This window comes from Aspergillus thermomutatus (assembly GCF_002237265.1).
Source record: "Aspergillus thermomutatus strain HMR AF 39 chromosome Unknown NODE_160, whole genome shotgun sequence".
In the NCBI taxonomy this organism is placed as follows: Eukaryota; Fungi; Ascomycota; class Eurotiomycetes; order Eurotiales; family Aspergillaceae; genus Aspergillus; species Aspergillus thermomutatus.
In genome coordinates, this window is record NW_020798209.1 from 18,894 (window position 1) to 36,953 (window position 18,060).

General features: G+C 50.5%; 4 protein-coding genes across 4 annotated transcripts; 3 read left to right on the forward strand and 1 right to left on the reverse strand.

The window, feature by feature from the left end:
- Positions 1-171: 171 nt before the first annotated feature.
- Positions 172-2,124, forward strand: CDV56_102907 (RING-type E3 ubiquitin transferase MAG2; the record flags this gene model as incomplete). Its single annotated transcript, XM_026756526.1, has 1 exon — positions 172-2,124. One exon carries the CDS (start codon positions 172-174, stop codon positions 2,122-2,124), a length of 1,953 nt encoding a protein of 650 aa, XP_026612695.1.
- Positions 2,125-3,242: 1,118 nt separating this feature from the next.
- CDV56_103264 (uncharacterized protein) lies at positions 3,243-10,337 on the forward strand (the record flags this gene model as incomplete). Its single annotated transcript, XM_026756883.1, has 15 exons — positions 3,243-4,309; positions 4,379-4,710; positions 4,769-4,986; positions 5,631-5,672; positions 5,750-5,798; positions 5,877-5,945; positions 6,012-6,163; positions 6,216-6,467; positions 6,564-6,675; positions 6,748-6,893; positions 9,235-9,331; positions 9,397-9,484; positions 9,549-9,642; positions 9,708-10,041; positions 10,120-10,337. The coding sequence occupies 15 exons, from the start codon at positions 3,243-3,245 to the stop codon at positions 10,335-10,337; spliced, it is 3,270 nt and encodes a 1,089-aa protein (XP_026612696.1).
- A 755-nt stretch (positions 10,338-11,092) lies between these two features.
- CDV56_104067 (uncharacterized protein) lies at positions 11,093-11,596 on the reverse strand (the record flags this gene model as incomplete). Its single annotated transcript, XM_026757686.1, has 1 exon — positions 11,093-11,596. One exon carries the CDS (start codon positions 11,594-11,596, stop codon positions 11,093-11,095), a length of 504 nt encoding a protein of 167 aa, XP_026612697.1.
- Positions 11,597-12,333: 737 nt separating this feature from the next.
- On the forward strand, positions 12,334-17,038 carry CDV56_104200 (uncharacterized protein; the record flags this gene model as incomplete). The annotated part of the gene is made up of 3 exons (XM_026757819.1): positions 12,334-16,578; positions 16,634-16,822; positions 16,883-17,038. The coding sequence occupies 3 exons, from the start codon at positions 12,334-12,336 to the stop codon at positions 17,036-17,038; spliced, it is 4,590 nt and encodes a 1,529-aa protein (XP_026612698.1).
- Between the last annotated feature and the right edge of the window lie 1,022 nt (positions 17,039-18,060).

Sequence of the window (18,060 nt, forward strand, 5' to 3'; positions counted from 1 at the left end):
GTTCCCCAAGAAATAACCAGGCTCTCAAGAGTCATCACAAGCGACAGAGGCGTCCTCGGTTACTGGATGATGACGAGTACAGCGAAACTGTATGTGCTTCAAAGCAGTCATTCTTTTTTCAGATCTTTTGATCGGAAAACTAAGATTTGATATTCTTATGCTCAGGCCGTCATGAGATCGACAACGAGTCGTAAAGGACAAACGTCCATCACGCATTTGATGAACTTTTCCCTACCTCCACGCCCGCAATACCAACCCCCACCGCGCAACAGCCGTCGATATGCTTCTTGGGGATTAGGCTCGGGTTACCATGCTATGGATAAAGCTCGCTATGTACACGCAAATTACCGGTTTATTGTGAATCCCACTCGAAGTTATCATGCGCAGGCGGCGAATGCCGATGTTCATCTGGATTGGGATTCGGTCTTACAGGTTCTGGCCTCGGCGCAAACCCAATCTACAAGCTGCCCCATCTGTTTGTCTACGCCAGTTGCACCTCGGATGGCTCGGTGTGGTCATATATTCTGCCTACCGTGCCTGATTCGCTATATGCACTCTACTGACGATGACACTTCTGTTCCTGAGAAGAAGGCTCGCTGGAAGAAGTGTCCAATCTGTTGGGACTCGATTTACATTTCAGAGACCCGACCAGTGCGTTGGTTTCGTGGGCAAGAAGGAGATATCCCTGTCGAAGGCGGTGATGTGGTGCTGCGACTGGTGAAGCGAGTTCCGGGTAGCACCCTTGCGCTACCGCGCGATGGCGCTGAGAGTCTCAAACCCGGCGAGGATGTTCCGTGGTACCATGCAGCCGAGGTAGCTGACTACGCTCGAATTATGAAAGGTGGCGAAGATTACATGAGCGCTCAATATGACACTGAAGTGGACGATCTTCGAAGGCAGGAAGTTGAGGATGAGCTTTTATTTGGTGACGATACTACCTGGACCAAAAAGGCCATTGCCGTCATCAACGATGCCAAAGCAAAAATTAAGGGGATTGGAAATCCGCCCGATGTTGAGCGACAACCTATTATGGACAAGCCACTCGGGGAAGCTGTCCCGGGGCAGTCACCACCGGATGCTATTCAAACGGGGGAAACCTTGTCAGCTGTGTCCGTCTCATCGTTAGGTGTTGGCGCTGGCGATACGACTACTCCGGCTACGACCGGTGAAATGGACAGTGTGTCAGAAGCTGTGGCCAATGTTCAGTTGAACTCGACTTCGGAAGCGAAGTCAACACGGAAAGATGCTGGGCAAAGCCGAAACCCTCATGCAGGCGATCGAACTCGGGAAAGCAATGGACCTCACCCACCCGACCATGCATTCTACTTCTACCAGGCACTTCCTCAATTCTACCTGTCTCCCTTGGATATTCGTATACTGAAGGCTGCCTTTGGAGATTACGCTACCTTTCCAGCGACAATTCTTCCCCGCGTCGAGCGTATCTCAAGCGGACATATCGTTGACGATGAGCTTCGAAAACGCGTCAAGTATTTAGGCCATCTTCCGCAAGGATGTGAGGTAAACTTCCTCGAATGCGATTGGAGAGATGTGGTCGTGCCAGAAATATTGGAGCGTTTCAGCGCTGAGACTGGGAAAAGAAGGAAACGCAACAAGGAGAAAGAAGCACGCGAAGAGAAGGATCGGCTCCGCGCGGAGAAGGAAGAGGAGGAAAAACGCTGGGCTGCCGCACGCCGTAGGAGACCCAGCATTGGCATCAGTGATCCACCGTTTTCGGATCAAGATTTCCAGCCGTTGTCTAATGACCCCACGGCTACCGGCTTTCCACCCTTCGATGCTGGCTCGTCCTCCGCATCACCACCTCGGCCATCCTCACAGTTTGGTGCCCTAGCCTCACCGTCGACTACTCCTCCCGGAGCTCGTACTGTCTGGGGAACTACCGCCGTACCATCACTCTCGGAGTCGTCAGAATTTCCCTCGGGACCCGTTCGCCACGACGGCTGGCGCGAGGACTGGGAAGAAGAATTACTGGCTCATCAGGAAAGGCAGTTGTTGGCTCAGACGAGTCTGGAAGGAAGCCAACCTTCTTCTGCTGGTGGTGGCGGACGCAAGAAGAAGAATAAGAAGATCACGCTCATGTCAACCAACATTCAGAGAGGAGCATGAATACCTGTCATTGTATAGCGGCACATTCACCTCGTCTTCTTTCATCCTTCCTGCTCATTGTTCTCTCTTCAAATTTTAAGGTCTTTCTTACTCTTGGTGTTTTTGGAAGGGAACCATTGTTTTGGTGAGTGCAGGTGGTCTTACGGGCGTGTATCTCTCTCTTGTTGAAGGAGCATGGCGTGGAGTTCAACGGTTTGAAGATCTCAACAATCTCGGAAATATACAATCGCCCTGCTGAAATATATGCCGAATAGACATGTGAATTTTTCGATTGCCTGAAGTGACTGTTTCGGCTGAGCACTACGCGTGAATCTAAGATGGAGCAGTACACTTGTCGCCCAAAGATTGATAGAATCTCTGATTGCCGCGTATTTTTCTACATATTTGATCATTCTCCACGAGCTACATCTATCTAGGCTGTGAATATGTCTACCACCGCTAAGTACTTTCATTACTAACCTAGGATGGTGTGGAATGCACCAGTCCGGTCATAAAGCCTCGATGGACTCGATGCTCTCAGGACATATAACATAAAGGCATATTGAGCAGGTAGCAGCTTGGTTTTTCATTCAATTTCTTGTATGAATTTATCGAGTGACATTTTACTGCAACTCATCTAATCATCTGGAAGCAACATTATTGCCACCTTTGTATCCGTGGGAATAGCAATGGACGATCTCATCTCCATTCTCCTCCCCAGTTGTTTTGGTATCTAGTTAGTCTTGGTCGCAATCTAACCAAGTAAATAATTGTTGTTTCCACCCCCCCAAAAAAACATTCTCCCTCTTTCTCTCTCTTCCTCCTCAACCTTCTCGGTTCTTGCTCTACACTAGATAAAAACTACTCAATTGCTTGCCTCTTAACTGAGGCCATTGCATGAAAGTAGAAATCATGACCGTCACCCGCTCCCAAACAGGGAAAACCCCTAGGTAAGTGGTTTGTTCCCTGTGCGACGCACGGAGAGAGCGCAAAAAAAAAAAGGAAACCAAAACCACCTTTTTGCGACAACAAACTTGCTGGCTTCCCTGATCGCTCATTGATTGTGCTTCTTCCTCCTTTCGCAAGACACATCGTCGCGAGTTCACCAATCTAATTGATTTTTTTCTTCGAGTAGGAAAATGGAACGTCCTGGCTTCATTGAGACCCCTGGCCGACGAGTCACTCGCAGCAGCGCCGCTCTAGCATCGGAGACCAGTGCGGACGATGTGTCCGATTCAGCGACCGAATTCCGCGGGCGATCCAAGTCTACTACCCGGAGACGTCCTTCTTCGAAGGTGAAGACCGAGGATGCGTCCGAAGGGGAAGAGTCGAAGTTGAGATCGGTTGCGACCAACGGACATGCCAATGGACACGCCAACGGTTCAACGGAGAAGAAGCCAAGAATCATTGACGGCTGGGTTGAGGGCGAGGATCCTAAGATTGACTACAGCGGAGAGTTCGAGTTTGGAGGGTCCTGGGGAGTGCTGTCCATGATGATTGGGTTCCCCCTGCTGATGTACTACATGTGGATTGGTGCCGTCTATTATGATGGCAAGTTTCCCCGTCCTTCGGAAGGCCAGAGCATGTCCGAATTTTTCGCGCACCTGGGCCAACTGGTCTATGACGGCGCTTACCCTTCGCTCCGAGCTTGGACCATCTACTGGGTATTCTTCGTCTTCGAGGGTCTATGCTACGTCCTTCTCCCTGGTGTGACTGTCATGGGCCGTGCTCTGCCGCACCTCGGAGGAAAGCAGCTCCCCTACTACTGTTCCGGCGTTTGGTCTTTCTACACGAGCATTGCTCTTGCTGGTGTGCTTCATTTTACTGGAGTTTTCAAGTTGTACACTGTCATCGACGAGTTCGGACCACTTCTGAGCGTCGCCATCATCTCCGGCTTCCTGGTGTCCTTCGTCGCCTACTTCTCGGCGTTGGCTCGTGGCGCGCAACATCGCATGACAGGGTATCCTATCTACGATTTCTTCATGGGCGCGGAGCTCAATCCTAGGATGTTCGGTATTCTTGATTTTAAGATGTTCTTCGAGGTTCGCCTTCCTTGGTTCATCCTCTTCTTCCTCACTCTGGGTGCTGCAGCTCGGCAGTACGAGGTCTATGGCTATGTTTCCGGAGAAGTTGGGTTCCTCCTCATGGCGCACTTCTTGTACGCTAATGCTTGCTGCAAAGGCGAAGAGTGTATCGTGTCGACCTGGTAAGCTTTCACTCATGTCATGCTCCTGATTAAGGATAGCCCTAAAAACCAGAGACTAATTCGTCTTAGGGACATGTATTATGAAAAGTGGGGTTTCATGCTCATCTTCTGGAACTTGGCCGGTGTGCCCTTGAGTTACTGCCACTGCACAATCTACCTTGCCAGCCATGACCCCGCTACTTACCGTTGGAACCGCGTCTTCCTGGTGTTCCTGTATGCAGCATATCTATTTGTTTACTGGGTTTGGGATACAACCAACAGCCAGAAGAACCGTTTCCGGCAGCAGGAACGTGGTACCATGGTCTCTCGGAAGACATTCCCTCAGCTCCCATGGCAGACTATCAAGAATCCCAAGACCATCACTGCCGCAGATGGGTCCAAGATCCTCGTTGATGGATGGTGTAAGTGATTAGTTTCTTCAAAAGAGAACCCAGACAAGCATGCTGACTTTCGGCACAGATGGCAAAGCTCGTAAGATCCACTACACATGCGATCTTTATTTTGCCTTGAACTGGGGCTTGATTACTGGCTTCAGCAGCCCATTTCCCTGGTTCTACCCCATCTTCTTCGCATGCATGATCACTCACCGTGCCCTGCGTGACATCCAGCGCTGCCGGAATAAGTACGGCGAAGCCTGGGTGGAGTACGAGCGACAGGTTCCTTATCTGTTCATCCCTGTAAGCTATTTCTCATCTTGAAGTTCGACGAACAGACTGACTGACTTGGGTCTCTAGTATGTATTCTAAGGGAAGACTGAGCGTTTCGACAACTTTCGCTCGCGCCTCACAGGGGGCTCCTAGAGACACCACAACAATACTCGAAAACCCACTCATCACGTACAGGACTTGGTATATGCTATAATAATATGCATTGGGTCTTGGGCCTGGAAGAGCAATATTACCGACTCACCTGCATCTGCTCCTTACTTCACAGCAGGAGCCTTTATATTCTTGGTGTCCACCGGCAGTTCACTTCGATTCATGTACATTATTAGATTGGCTACTACCGGTAATCACTTAATTTCCTTTTTGTCACTTTTCTCTTCTCCTTCTGTTTTCATGAAAGTTACCCCTGTCCTTTGATAAAGAGGTTTATGACCCTAGCGAGATTCTATCGCTTGAATGATAATGTATAAATGCTGTGAAATCTAGAAGACAGCGAATACTTAGTATCTCTGCATCTGTATCCAGGTCCCTTGAAGCCAGGATACATCATATTAATCACATGACCTGTCTTCATCCCTCCATCACAGCTTATCGATAGAGCCATTGAACCCCCACCATGTCGTGTCGCATGAAAGTCAATAATAACTGACTGACAGGTGGCATTGATCCTATTGATTGTGTCCACTGTTCAATTGAGTGTAGGTTAAGATCATACAGAGTCAGATCAGCACATTAATTACCACTTGTTCCGCTGCCACACGTCATGTTGATCCAGGAATGTTTCCACGATGTGCCCACCAAGGCGGATGGAAATGGTACTATGCGTATGTAACCGAAAGACTCCAAGACTCCAAGACTCCAAGACTCCAATCAGACTTATCTGCTTATCTCAAATTAATCAGGTATCTACGTGTTCCATCCCACTATTCCTGGATACCCCAAGGCTCGATTCCCTGGTGTAGTAGTTTTCAGTGAGATCTACCAAGGCACGTACTCAGTTTCGTGGGACTGGCGATGCCGGAACTGACTGTAGCCAGTGACTGGACCTGTCTCGCGGTTCGCGAGACAGATTGCCAGCCAGGGGTACATCTGTGCTGCCCCGTCCAGCTATCACGAATTCACCGGTCCGGAGCCACTGCAATACAATGCCGAAGATACCGACAAGGGAAACCAGTGGAAAGCCAGCAAGGTATGCACCCACAAGGACCGACAATGATCGAGTGCTGCTAACCGAGATGTAGAAAATAGCTGCTTATGACGAGGACGCCTCGTTGTGCGTTGACTACTTGCTCTCCCTGCCTACTTGTAACGGCCGGGTAGGCACAACGGGTATGTGTCTGGGTGGACATCTTGCGTACCGCTGTGCGTTGGACAGCCGCATCAAGGCGGCTGTGTGCTACTTTGCGACGGACATCCACAGCAAGACCCTCGGGGAGGGCAAGAATGACGACAGTCTGGCTAGAGCGGGCGATATCAAGGGTGAACTTCTTATGGTGAGTTGATTTCGTCTAGTTGCAATATGCGTTTTGCTCTTTGATGCTCTGCGATCTGGATGGTACCTAGTTGATAGCTGACTGATAATGCTTTAGATTTTTGGGAAGAACGATAACCATGTCCCGCCGGAGGGTAGAGACCTGATCCGCAAGACCCTGCATGAAAAGGGCGTCCTGTTCAGCTTCTACGAGGTTGCATGGGCTCAACGTATGTTAGATTATGATGCACTTGCTGTTGATAATCATTTCCAAGATTGTACTAACGGAGAACCCGGAACAGATGCATTCATTCGAGATGAGCTCAGCAAGGGACGGTATGACCCCGCTATTACCAAGGTATGCTTTGAGATGCTGCTCGAGTTGTTCGGACGGACATTGAAACTGGACCTGGGCGAACACGATGGTAAGAAACTAGAGATCGAGGATGTATGCTAGATTTCTCTCAATGCGCCGATCGAAGTACACCCCATATGAAAATGTTCCGGGCCTGCAGCTGTCTACGGCTGTCACCCACAATGATACCTCTATGTCGATGTGTTCGGCGTTTCAGACTCCCCGCAATCTGTGCCGAGTTGAAGACCAGACAGTTAGAAACAAACGGCCCGCTTGCTATCATACTCTATAGAGGTGGAGTTTCAGAGTAGTTGCGTATATGGATCTTTGAACGAGAATAAGTGGGAGAATGTCAACTAAGCGCAACACAGCATAACACTGGCAGTGGGGAATGGAAATCCTCAGCCCATCCATAAGAATTGATCCAGAGTGTGGTCAGCCATGACCCGGTATTTCTGAATCTATACACAGTATACTCAACTCTGAAACATCTGCAATGGGCAGTTCCGGAGATTGTACGGTGTTTTACTAATCCATACCTACCTGGAACCTGGTCTACGGAGAAGCGCAGCTTGAATCATCCAAAGTTTACTCCGTATTGAGTTGGCATTCACAATCGATAGCGATACCTCAGGCAAGGTATGACATGTTGATCGCTGCCCTACACATAGGAACTAAATAGACTGACAATTATCAGTATTATATGTCATCAAAAAGCAAGGAGCAGCTATCTATTCCGCACTCCATACTCCGTACTCCATCAAGAGAGAGAGAAGGTGGGAAATCGGGTGGCTGATGAGTTGTACAACTTGTAAGACAGTCTCTTGTAAGGTAATCAGTCAGTTACAGTATTTGGGCAGACCTCAACCCTTAGGTTCCATCCATATTCTGGCGGAGTTTTGGTATTACCTATGGTCTCGTATGGGTACCTAAGGTAGTGTACAGGTATGTGTATTGGAACCAGACGAATAGGATCCACAGGCGGCTGGTGAGGACATGTCGATTGAGAGACAACTACAGATTCAGAGTAGCATTCATGGACTTGATACCGTTTTGGTAGACCTAGCTCTGACTGTACTTCTACTCCTAGTTTCAACTCTTGCGCGATTGAACTGACTGTACATTGTGCATGACAAGCGGAATCCTGTGTTGTATGAAGTCAGGAACAGCAGTTAGATAGTTGCAGGCAACAAGAATAGAAAACCGGGGAAAACAGCCACAATCCATGGACGGAGATGCAAGACTTGCTTGGTACAATCCAAGCACAGCTCGGCCAACCATGGTCGAAGGACGATATGTAGTTGTCTATTATTATCAAGGTACCTTGATTACCAGATTCTGGCAGGAGAAACATCTCCAGCCTCGAAGAATCATACCAAGGTCTAGGATCATGGAAGGAGTATCAAAGTTTTCGCCATATTTTGTAGTCTGCGCTCATATTAATCCAAGACCCCAGCCTGCACAATTATTGCTCTGTCTTGAGTGTTTGGTCCCTGCGTCGAAAGTCAAAACTTCGGCGAGAAAATCGTCTATTTGGTCTCTTTTAGATTGCACTATATTGGTTCAAAGACTGTTTCTTGTTTTGCGCACTGAATACATCTAGCCTCCGATTTATCTCCTCTACTCCGTACTCTGTACCATTCTACATAGCTCGTCGACATTAATTGTCCTGGTGGTGTTGTCGCTCTAAGCCCCCTCGTGTCCAAGTCAAACTGTACAGCCATCTCTTCATCTTCAGTTCCACTTCCTTTCTTCGACATATTACCTACTCGCATACGGAATACATTCTTGCATAATCTGCGATCGTTCACATTCAGTTGCATTGCCCTCGTGGATGACAACAACCGACGCTTTTGAGCTGCAATTGACTGTCACGATCTGCCCACCACCATTTTCAGCGATTAATTCTCCTCGCTTTTGCCAGCGGATACCAACGCAAATTTGTGCTTTTATTCTTGCTCTTGCAGAGAAATAATTGACACAACCATCAGCATCATCGTCCCACGTTTACTGCCTTGTTTCAACTTTGCGACGGAGCCATTGTGAACGGTCTGGTCCCTTGGCGTGGGTCCCAGGAAAAAGGAAGCCAATTTAATTACCAGCAAGACCACCCATCGAGCCGCGCCAATCTTGTCCACGATCACCCAAGTCTTTTTGCATGGTCAGTCGCTTCAACGGTCGGTGAATCATGGGCTCTACTCAATTTGGGAATTTCAACGTGAGTGTGCCGCCGGAATGAATACGTCTATTGTGAGAGATCTTGTGCGAAAGGGGAGTTAACCAGTGAGGGTCTTCGCGAACAGGACTTTTGCAGAGATTCGACCTTGCCAGTTTGCAATGTGAGTTGGTCAATTTCATTCTCAGGCTGTTTCCCATGTAGGAATGTTGTGACCATAGGACTGTACCTTGCTGACTGCGATTGTTTCCTCGATAGCTCTTTGTCGCCGACAATCAACCCCCTAATGAAGCCTACGGCGGCTGTGCCCTCACCGGTATCGACCTTGGCAATCATCGATATCTTAGCAACTTAGGTACGGAATGGCGGCTAGAGCGCCAGGGAGACGAGTCGCAAATTGCGAGACTGATATCGATATAGGATCGATACTGCTGGCATTCATATCCATCCTAGTATCACTCTTCCTATTATGGCGATCGGAACGGAAACAGGCCGCGGTTGGGCGAAGGTACGCGGCTAAGCATGCGACTGTGAAAGGCATGGACAAGAGCTGACAATGAAATACCGGATAGGGAGATGCAATTGTTTCTACTTGGCTTCATTATCGTCGAGATCTGCGAGATCTTCTCCGTGGGCGGTTTCCCTCTTGACAACGCGGTTCGAAAGGTATGTTTTGTCTGTTCTGGTTGACGCCTTGCTTCTCTTTGGACGCAACTGAGGGTCTTGCATAGGGGTTTTCTGCAGCTCACATCGCTGCGATCACCGCAACTTGTTGGATCCTCTTCTTGAACTCGCTTGTCGGGTTTCAGTTACTTGACGACGGTACACCTGCCTCCCTTGGTCTCTGTCTTGCTTCTGCCTTGGTGTTCTTCGTTGGTACGGGTTATATCGCCCTAGATACTGCTTTCGACTGGACCGGAGAGTTCGCGACGGACGCATCTGATCACTATCGAAATATCGCCCTCTACGTACTGTACCAGCTCTTCCCCCTCGTCCTCCTCGTGGCATTCTACGTTCTGGAAGCTGTCTTGGTGATCCGGGTCCTGGGCGAGTTCCGGCCAATGTGTATGTTCAGCCTGTTCTCTTCCAGAACCGGGGAGACTCCAATCTAATATGAGCTAAGCAAACTGACGTGATATGCAGTGTATCTGTCCGCCGCGGGTCTGTTGTTCGCCATTGGCCAAATCTTCAACTACGTGATCAGCACCCATCTCTGCCAGGCGTCGCACGGGAAAATTAATGGCGCCTTATTCGAGACATTGTTCACCCTCTTGTCGGTCGTTACGGTCTGGATCTTTTGGAGCAGTATAACGGAAGACGACTGGCCCATGCCGGTGGGTGTAGGCGCAGGCTACAACTAATCTGCGACTGTCATTGTAACACACGCTCAATTTGATCCCATCGACTGCCGACCCTGTTCAGCGATAATAATGCTCTTACCGTTCCAGACGAGGAAGGATCCTTGATCCTCGCACTCGCCTTTCTGTCCTCGTCTGACCTCTCCTCGTTTTCACGCCTGGACTGCTGTTTTGATACCACTTCCTGTTCTCAACTTTCATGTTTCACGATTTCTCTGATGCTACCAGTGACTACGACTTGTATTATCCCCCTAACGATGTGATCAGCTTGATGTGAGACGGGCATGTGATCACGTTTGCATATTATTCATCCTCTTCTTTACTGTCAGATACCTATTTGTCCTGTAGCTAGCCCCTAGCATATGTTTATAATCAATCTCTGCACATTGAAATGTTAGCCTCTGTCCACATGATCCGGCTCAACACAAAGTCTGTCTTCTGTCGTCGATCAGCAAATCTGCCATCTAAGTATTATTGCTTTTCGCAAGTACACTGTGGTTGTTGGTTCGAAGCATGAACTCTAATATTATCAAGTATGTACGGTAATTTCTGTACAACGATCATAAGAACGAGATCAAACCAAGAACAGACCACAAGTTGCATCCGGACGGCAGTCGACAACTTGGTCAGGTCAAATAATGCAAGCCCAATCAATGCTCTATGAACCTTCCCGTGCATGCAAAACGATACCCGCCACTTCAGCCTCCTCTGGTTATGCTCGAACTTTGGATCCGAAAAAAAAAGAAGAAAAAAAAACATCAAAGCCGAACCTTGACATCTACACAGGGAAGAGTCCACTCCCGTCGTCCCAGCAAACTCCGCAACCATTCGAGTCCAACACCGGTCCACTCCTGCTGTCCCAGTTCACTGGATCCGTTGAGCGCAAGTCGACGCTGCGCCTCCTCAACCGCCGCGCCCGCCAGCGCCTTGGTGGTCGTATTGACGGTCTCTACGACATAGCTGGCCAGAGACCCGTTCTGTGCGGCCAGGGAGGTATTGGCCGAGACGGCATCGTAGGGGGTTGAAGCTGCGTATCGCGGCGAGAACCAGTCACCGCGGAAGTCGAAGAAGCAGCGGTCGGCCCAGTGGCAGGAGGAGATGAAGAGGATGAGTAGCAGCGCGGAGCAGTAGATGCATGGTCGGTGGAGGATGTATGTGAGGGTGACGAAGGAGATGATGAAGAGCGGGGAGGCGTTGGTTGGGATGAAGAGGAGCGGTAACCAGCTATATGTGATCGCGTGAGCGGCCTTGGAAGTTGGCATGATATTCAGATGTTGGGGGCGACTTACCTCCTGAGACAGAACATGGTGGGGGTCTATATGCTGAAAGGATTGTAGCACACTTCTGGTGACAGTGACACACGTATACTTTTGAAGAGTCTCTTCAACTAATAGAGAGCAAGACTGACGTAGAGGGATACAAGATCACTCTGGACAGTCAAGAAAAGAAGATAAGACGCCAGGAGACGGTGGAGACAAGGAGATTAGATGCAGATAGTGGAAAATAATCGCCCCTCAGACAGCTGAGATACAAGCAAATTCCTCGTCCATCGTGGCTAAATCTGCCTCTGATTATTCTTTCAGACTGAGGATTTTCAGCGTCATCGCTGAATTCCCTCCAATAAGAGAGATATTACCGTACTGTAACATCAGTTGACAGTACTGTAACCATCCTCAGCCCCAACTGCACCAGCCACATACTGTCACTAGCCACTTACCTAACCGGACTTAGTGCCACTTCGGCCTCCATCTTGTTCATTTTGCTCTACTGAATTATCATCATTTCTTGTTCTTCTCCCCCTTCCTTTCCATCTCCTTCTCTGTACCATAGTCCGTTCATTTAGCCCCTGTCTTTCTCTTCTTTCTTTCAATTACCAAGCTATCTGACCTCACTGCTTCCTCACTTCTCCCTTTCTGCTCTCGAAAGAGAGCTCTCGAGAGAAGCTTGGAGCTTGGATATCACTTGGGAGGTCGCCTTTCATTGCGGCGAGCTGACAGAAATGTCCACCCCCAACGATCTCCAGGCTCTCCTGGCGAGCATCAGACCACGTCCATCTCCTTCGGGAATGCCTGCTCAGGACGCTCCCATGTCGCAGTACCCTATGCATTACCAGCAAGGCTACCGTCCCCAGCAGCCGCAGCCGCAGCCGCAACCCTACGATGGGCAGAGCTTGTCTCACCCTCAGTTGTCGCAGCATGGCTACCGTCACCCTTCGGTCTCCTCTGCCATTCACAGCCCGTCCCTGGTCAATACACCGCCTCATCATGGCTCGGATATCCTCAGTCCTAATATTACCACTCCTCGTGGCGAAATGTTCCCGCAGCAGTCTCAACCTCAGAACCCCGACCGTGCTGTCAACCTGCTGAACTTGCTCAAGTTTAATCAGGGCACTGCAGCTGCTCCGGCTCAACAGCAGCCTACTGCTGTTGGAATGGAGCAGGCAAGGTCTCCTCTGGCCCAGGAAACTGGCTTTGAGGGCGTGTCTAGGTCTCACGCGAGGAACATCTCGGCCTCTGATCTGGTTGCTTCCTTGTTCAGTCGACAGGGTCAAGCTCCAATTTCGGCTGTAACCCCGCCCGTCATGCCTACAGCTTCGCAGTTCGCTCAACCTGGTCATCCCGGGGTCGGTGAGAGCTCTTCGTCGGCTGCCCCTACTGCTGAAAACACGCAGGAGATGCTGCTTCGTTTGCTCAACCGACCATCCCCGAGCCAGGACGTGTCCCACGGGCCCGGGAAGACGGTGTTTCAGCCAGCAGCGTCAGTCTCTCCAGCCAAGTCCCCTGTCGCTGAGCCGATCGCACAATCGTCAATTGAAGTGCCCGGAGCTCGTCCTGAGGAAATTGTGTGTGGGAAGCCGGACATAATATCTCAACCGCCCAAGACAACTCTGCCGCACAGGGAAGGCATCTTCACTTACACTAACCCCTTTGAGCAACTGGCAGCTGCATCACCACGCAAGGCCTCTCCTCAGATCAAGTCTCGGAGTGCTAGCCCCGCTGTCGAGCTCACCCAGAGCCAGAAGATCAACGTAACTGCAACCGTGGATGCCGCTCCCGTGTCTCAGCCAGCAGCCATGTCTGCCGAGGAACGCCCGTCATCGCCAATTCTTGACGAAGAGCAACGCGAGGCTGTTAACCAGGTAGTTGGCAAACTGGTGGATCAGATAGTTAAATGCGACGTCGCTGAAGTTATTAGCAAGACGACCAAGGAAGAGGAGGCGTCGCCAGTATCGACGGACAAGGAAGAAAGCACTCAAGCGGTTATCTCCTCCATCGCTAGTCACCTTCGTGACACAGCTGCTGAAGCCAAGAAGGCTGCAAAGATCGAAGCAGCGGCCGTCCAAGACGCCGCGGCAGAGAGTGCTGCAGCTATCAACGAGACTACTAATGGCGAAAGTGGCGAAGCTCTTGCAGACAGTTGGGAGAGCGCCGAGGACAGCGCTGCGAAGGAGGAAGAGCGCGTTGTTCCTGTGTACAACTTTCCTCTCAAGCCGTTCATTTCCATCTCTCTTAAGGATAACACTCATGATCTTCCTACCATTCGGGATGACGGCATCATGGACATCGCCCGGTTGAAGAAGGAGTTCGATCAACTGGACCGCTCCTTAACCTCGGCCACCTCGGACTACATCGTTTACGCTCTAGCGAAAAATGGAGGCATGAGGATCATTCGTCAGGAGGATGGAAGTGACAAGCAAGTCTTCCGTTCAACCCGCGACCGTGTGTTCAATGTCACTCTCTGCACCTCGGCCACAACGAGCGGCGTCTCCGAGGAGCAAGCCATCTTGGGCATTGGTGTCAGCGGCACGGTGTACTGGGCTTTGATCTCGCGCGGAGAGAAGGATCTGTTCGAGCTGGATGCCTTGGAGAGTGAGAGCCTGATATTCCCGCCGTTTCCGGCTTCTGATGAGAACACTTCTGGTGGCCAGCTGAAAACGCGGGCCAAGAGAAGCTCTCGTCATCCCGGCTTCTTCGCCATCGGGCGTGGCAAGAATATCTACATCGTCTGTCCTCAGGCGGCTGCCAATGTGAACTACGGTGTCTCGGGGTCTCAACGCACCGTCAACACGGAGAAGTTTTTCAAGGAACGGGCCCTCAAGATTTCGACTGGCAAGGCTGGCAAGGACTTCATGTTCAGTGACGATGATACTGTCATTGCTTCCCTAGACAAGACAGGCAGGCTACGTTTCTGGGATATTCGCGAAGTGGTCAACAATCCCGATTTCTTCACGAACATGCCCAATCCGGCTGAGGTTCGCGTACCATTGAACACCTTTGTTACCGGATCTCCCACCGAGAAGTCTTGGCCCACCTCTGTTCTCTTCATCGATAAGCTGCGTCCTTACGTCAAATCGATGGCCCTTCGTTACGTTCTGGTGGGACTTAAGCAAAATCACACCTTGCAGCTCTGGGATATTGGGCTTGGCAAGGCCGTGCAGGAGCTCAAGTTTCCCCACGAGAACGAATCGGATGCCATCTGCAGTGTCGCCTACCACGCAGCCTCTGGCATCATTGTGGTCGGACATCCTACGCGCAATTCCATCTACTTTGTTCACCTGTCCGCTCCTAGATATAATCTACAGCCGATGTCGCAGGCATCTTTCATCAAGCGCTCGGGTGAGAAGGACTCGAGCTTGCCCAAGCCAGAATCTACCGCATGCATGAGTGGCATTCGGGAGATTTCGTTTGCCTCAAAGGGCCAGTTGCGCAGCTTGGATCTTCTCCCTACCACTAAGGCGCCTGGAGATAGCAAAGAAGACAATGGGCTCTTCGAGCTTTACGTGATGCACTCGCGTGGAGTGACTTGCCTGAACATCAAGAAAGAAGACCTGGGATGGAGCGCCGACAATAAGATTATCCGCCCTGTGAATGCGCTGGAGGAAGGCTTCATCGAAATTTCTGAGCTTCAGACCTTCCCCAGCTACATCACCGATGAGCCTTCCATCAATGGCGATTCGGCTTCCGCTTCCACCAGAGCTACGCCGAGGGAAGTGGCCAAGAAGACCCCTGAGCCGACCACGGAAGCTGCTGCTGCACCTGCTCCTCCAACCACTCAGTCACCTATCAAGCCGGTTCTGAAGAAGAAGTCTGCCGAGGAGCAGGCTGAGCCAGCCACAGCGGTAAATGGTGTCGAGAAGCCTGAGAAAAAGAAGAAAAAGAAGGCTACTGCTGCCACCGCCGTTACCGGTGAGAGCCTAGCAAAAGCCAAGGAAGCAATATTCACTGCCGCTGAGGGGCTGTCCAGTGAATCTGGCATCGTGCCTCAACCAATTGAACAGCCCGCCCAACTGGCATCCTCCACAACACAGCCAGCAGTCATGGACGCCCCTCTGCCTGTCGTCAGTGCTGCCGCGCCTCTCTCCTCTGGGGCTGGTGCCAGTAATTCTGGCGAGATCTGGGCCAAGCACTTGGAGGCCCTCCAGACTGGTGTCACCACTGAATTTAATAAGAGCCTTGGTCGTGAGCTTGAAGGCCTGTACTCCCGCTTCGACGAAGAGCGACGCAACTGGGACGCTGCATCTGCAGCCAAACAGGATCAAGTCTTGCGGTTGGTCTCCAGCACCCTGTCCGACAATGTGGAGAAGAATCTGGCTCGTATTGTGTCTAGCAGCATCCAGTCTGAGGTTGTGCCTGCTCTGACTGAGCTTACCTCGGCCGCTGTTGGAAAACAGCTCGACCAGGTCGTTTCTCAGCACCTGGGCAACGTTGTTCCTCGTGAGGTGCGTCAGGCTCTACCTGATGCAGTTTCTCGTTCTGTCAAGCAACCTGAAGTGATGAAAGTCATTTCGGACGCCGTTGGTCAGAAAATTGCTTCCCACATTGAGAGTGAGATGTCTAGGGCCCTGCACAACTCCATCACCCCCGCCTTCAAGACTCTTGCTCTACAGGCCGCAGAACAGATTGGGTCAGACATGCAGAAGCAGTTGCAGGTTCAGATGAAGCAGTACGAAATTCAGCGCCACAACGATGCCGCGAAGATCGATCAGCTCACAACTCTTGTTCGTGGTCTGTCTGACACGGTCGCATCGATGGCTGCGGCCCAGACTAGCTTCCAAAACGAAATCTTGAGACTCAACCGCGTGTTGAGCACCAGACAGCAGGACGAGGAGAGCCGCAGCTCGCAGCAGGCATCATCTATCTCCCGAGCTGCTGCTCCCAGCGAGGCCAGAACTGCCGAGGATCTTGAACTGGCGGAGATTGCCCAGCTGATGAGTGAGGGTCGGTACGAGGAGGGCTCGGTCAAGGTATGTCCGTTTAAAATGAAATCAAAAGCGGCTACTGACTCTCATGGTGCTGTAGTGGCTTCAATCTAGTCAGCAGGCCGACCTGTTCGACAACCTCTTTGTCCGCCTCAACCCATCGTACCTCACTAGGCTTTCCCCCATCGTGGCGCTTTCGGTCGGTGTTGCGGTCACGTCTTCTCTCCATACAAATGTTGACGACCGTCTCACGTGGTTGGATGTTGTCCTCCAATCTGTCGACTTGAGGGTATGTTCTGACAGGATTCTTTCGCTTTGGTAGCTATGACTGACTGCATGTTACAATTAGGACCCCGACATTCACGAAGTTGCACCTAGAATCATCGAAATTCTCACACAGCGGCTGAATACTTTGTACATGGATGTCGCGTCCAACAACCCTCATTCTTCCGTCATTCGCAAACTCGGTCCCATCAATCGGCGCTTGCAGGAGCTTTGTAGATAATCTATCTACTTTCCGCGTTGGATTCATCTACAATGAAGGAGGCCGAACTTTTTGAGAACGAATGGAGAGAGAAATGGGTACCCAGCATTTAGGTTTACGCTCTGAAAGCATGGCTCATGACGAGTGAAGACATCTGCAGATGAGGCTAAGGCCCAAAGAGAAGGAGTGCGTGAACATTTGGGGAGGCTTGGATGTGGTGGACGAGGCTCTTTGGGCATTTCTTTTGTTTATTAATGATTCAAGGGAGTGATGATACTTGCTGGACATGAAGCGACGGCTTCCTTAGTCTAATGACTGATGCATAATATCATGACCATATCTATGGCACCCTACACCTGCTATTCTGGACCTTACAGCTAGCCTTAAGCATATCGGCGGAAGCTACTTGGATGTACGCAGAACATCAAAAATTCAGAAGGTCAGAATTGTATGATCGTGCCTCTTACCGAAGAGTGGAGATAGGTTTACCCCGAATGCCTCCTATTATTAGGGGCACCCCCATACCTAAACCAAAACCTTCCGGGCTCTCTATTAGGGGGGTAATGCCTATGACGATAACCTAAGATAATAGGAAGGCGGTTAAGGAGGCGGTTAGAACTCCTTCTCGCTTAGCTGTAAGGTCCAAATAGCAGGTGTAGGGTCCACGGATCAGCTCGCTATCTGAATTCTCCATCAAGCAGTGTCTTAGTCGGATTTCCCATCATTGGGAGATTCGTTCTACTTGGTCCTCCCGAGCCATGGCTAGAGACCAGGATACCGTTCACAGAGTAGGGATGAAACGTCCCAATCAGCCACTTTCTCTCCCGAAATGTGTTGTGACATGCGGATGTGAGTTTGGGGTTGTATGTATGTATGGGGTGGTTGAAATTGTGTTTGAAGACTCTAAGGTCGTGTGGATGGTGCTTTGTTGGTGGTGAGGTGTGTTGTTGGGACGGTGATAGTAGGGGATTGGGTTGATCCGGCCTTGATCTTGAGAGAGAAGCGTCTGTGCAGTTGGGTAGAGAAGATAGAAGAAAGTGGGC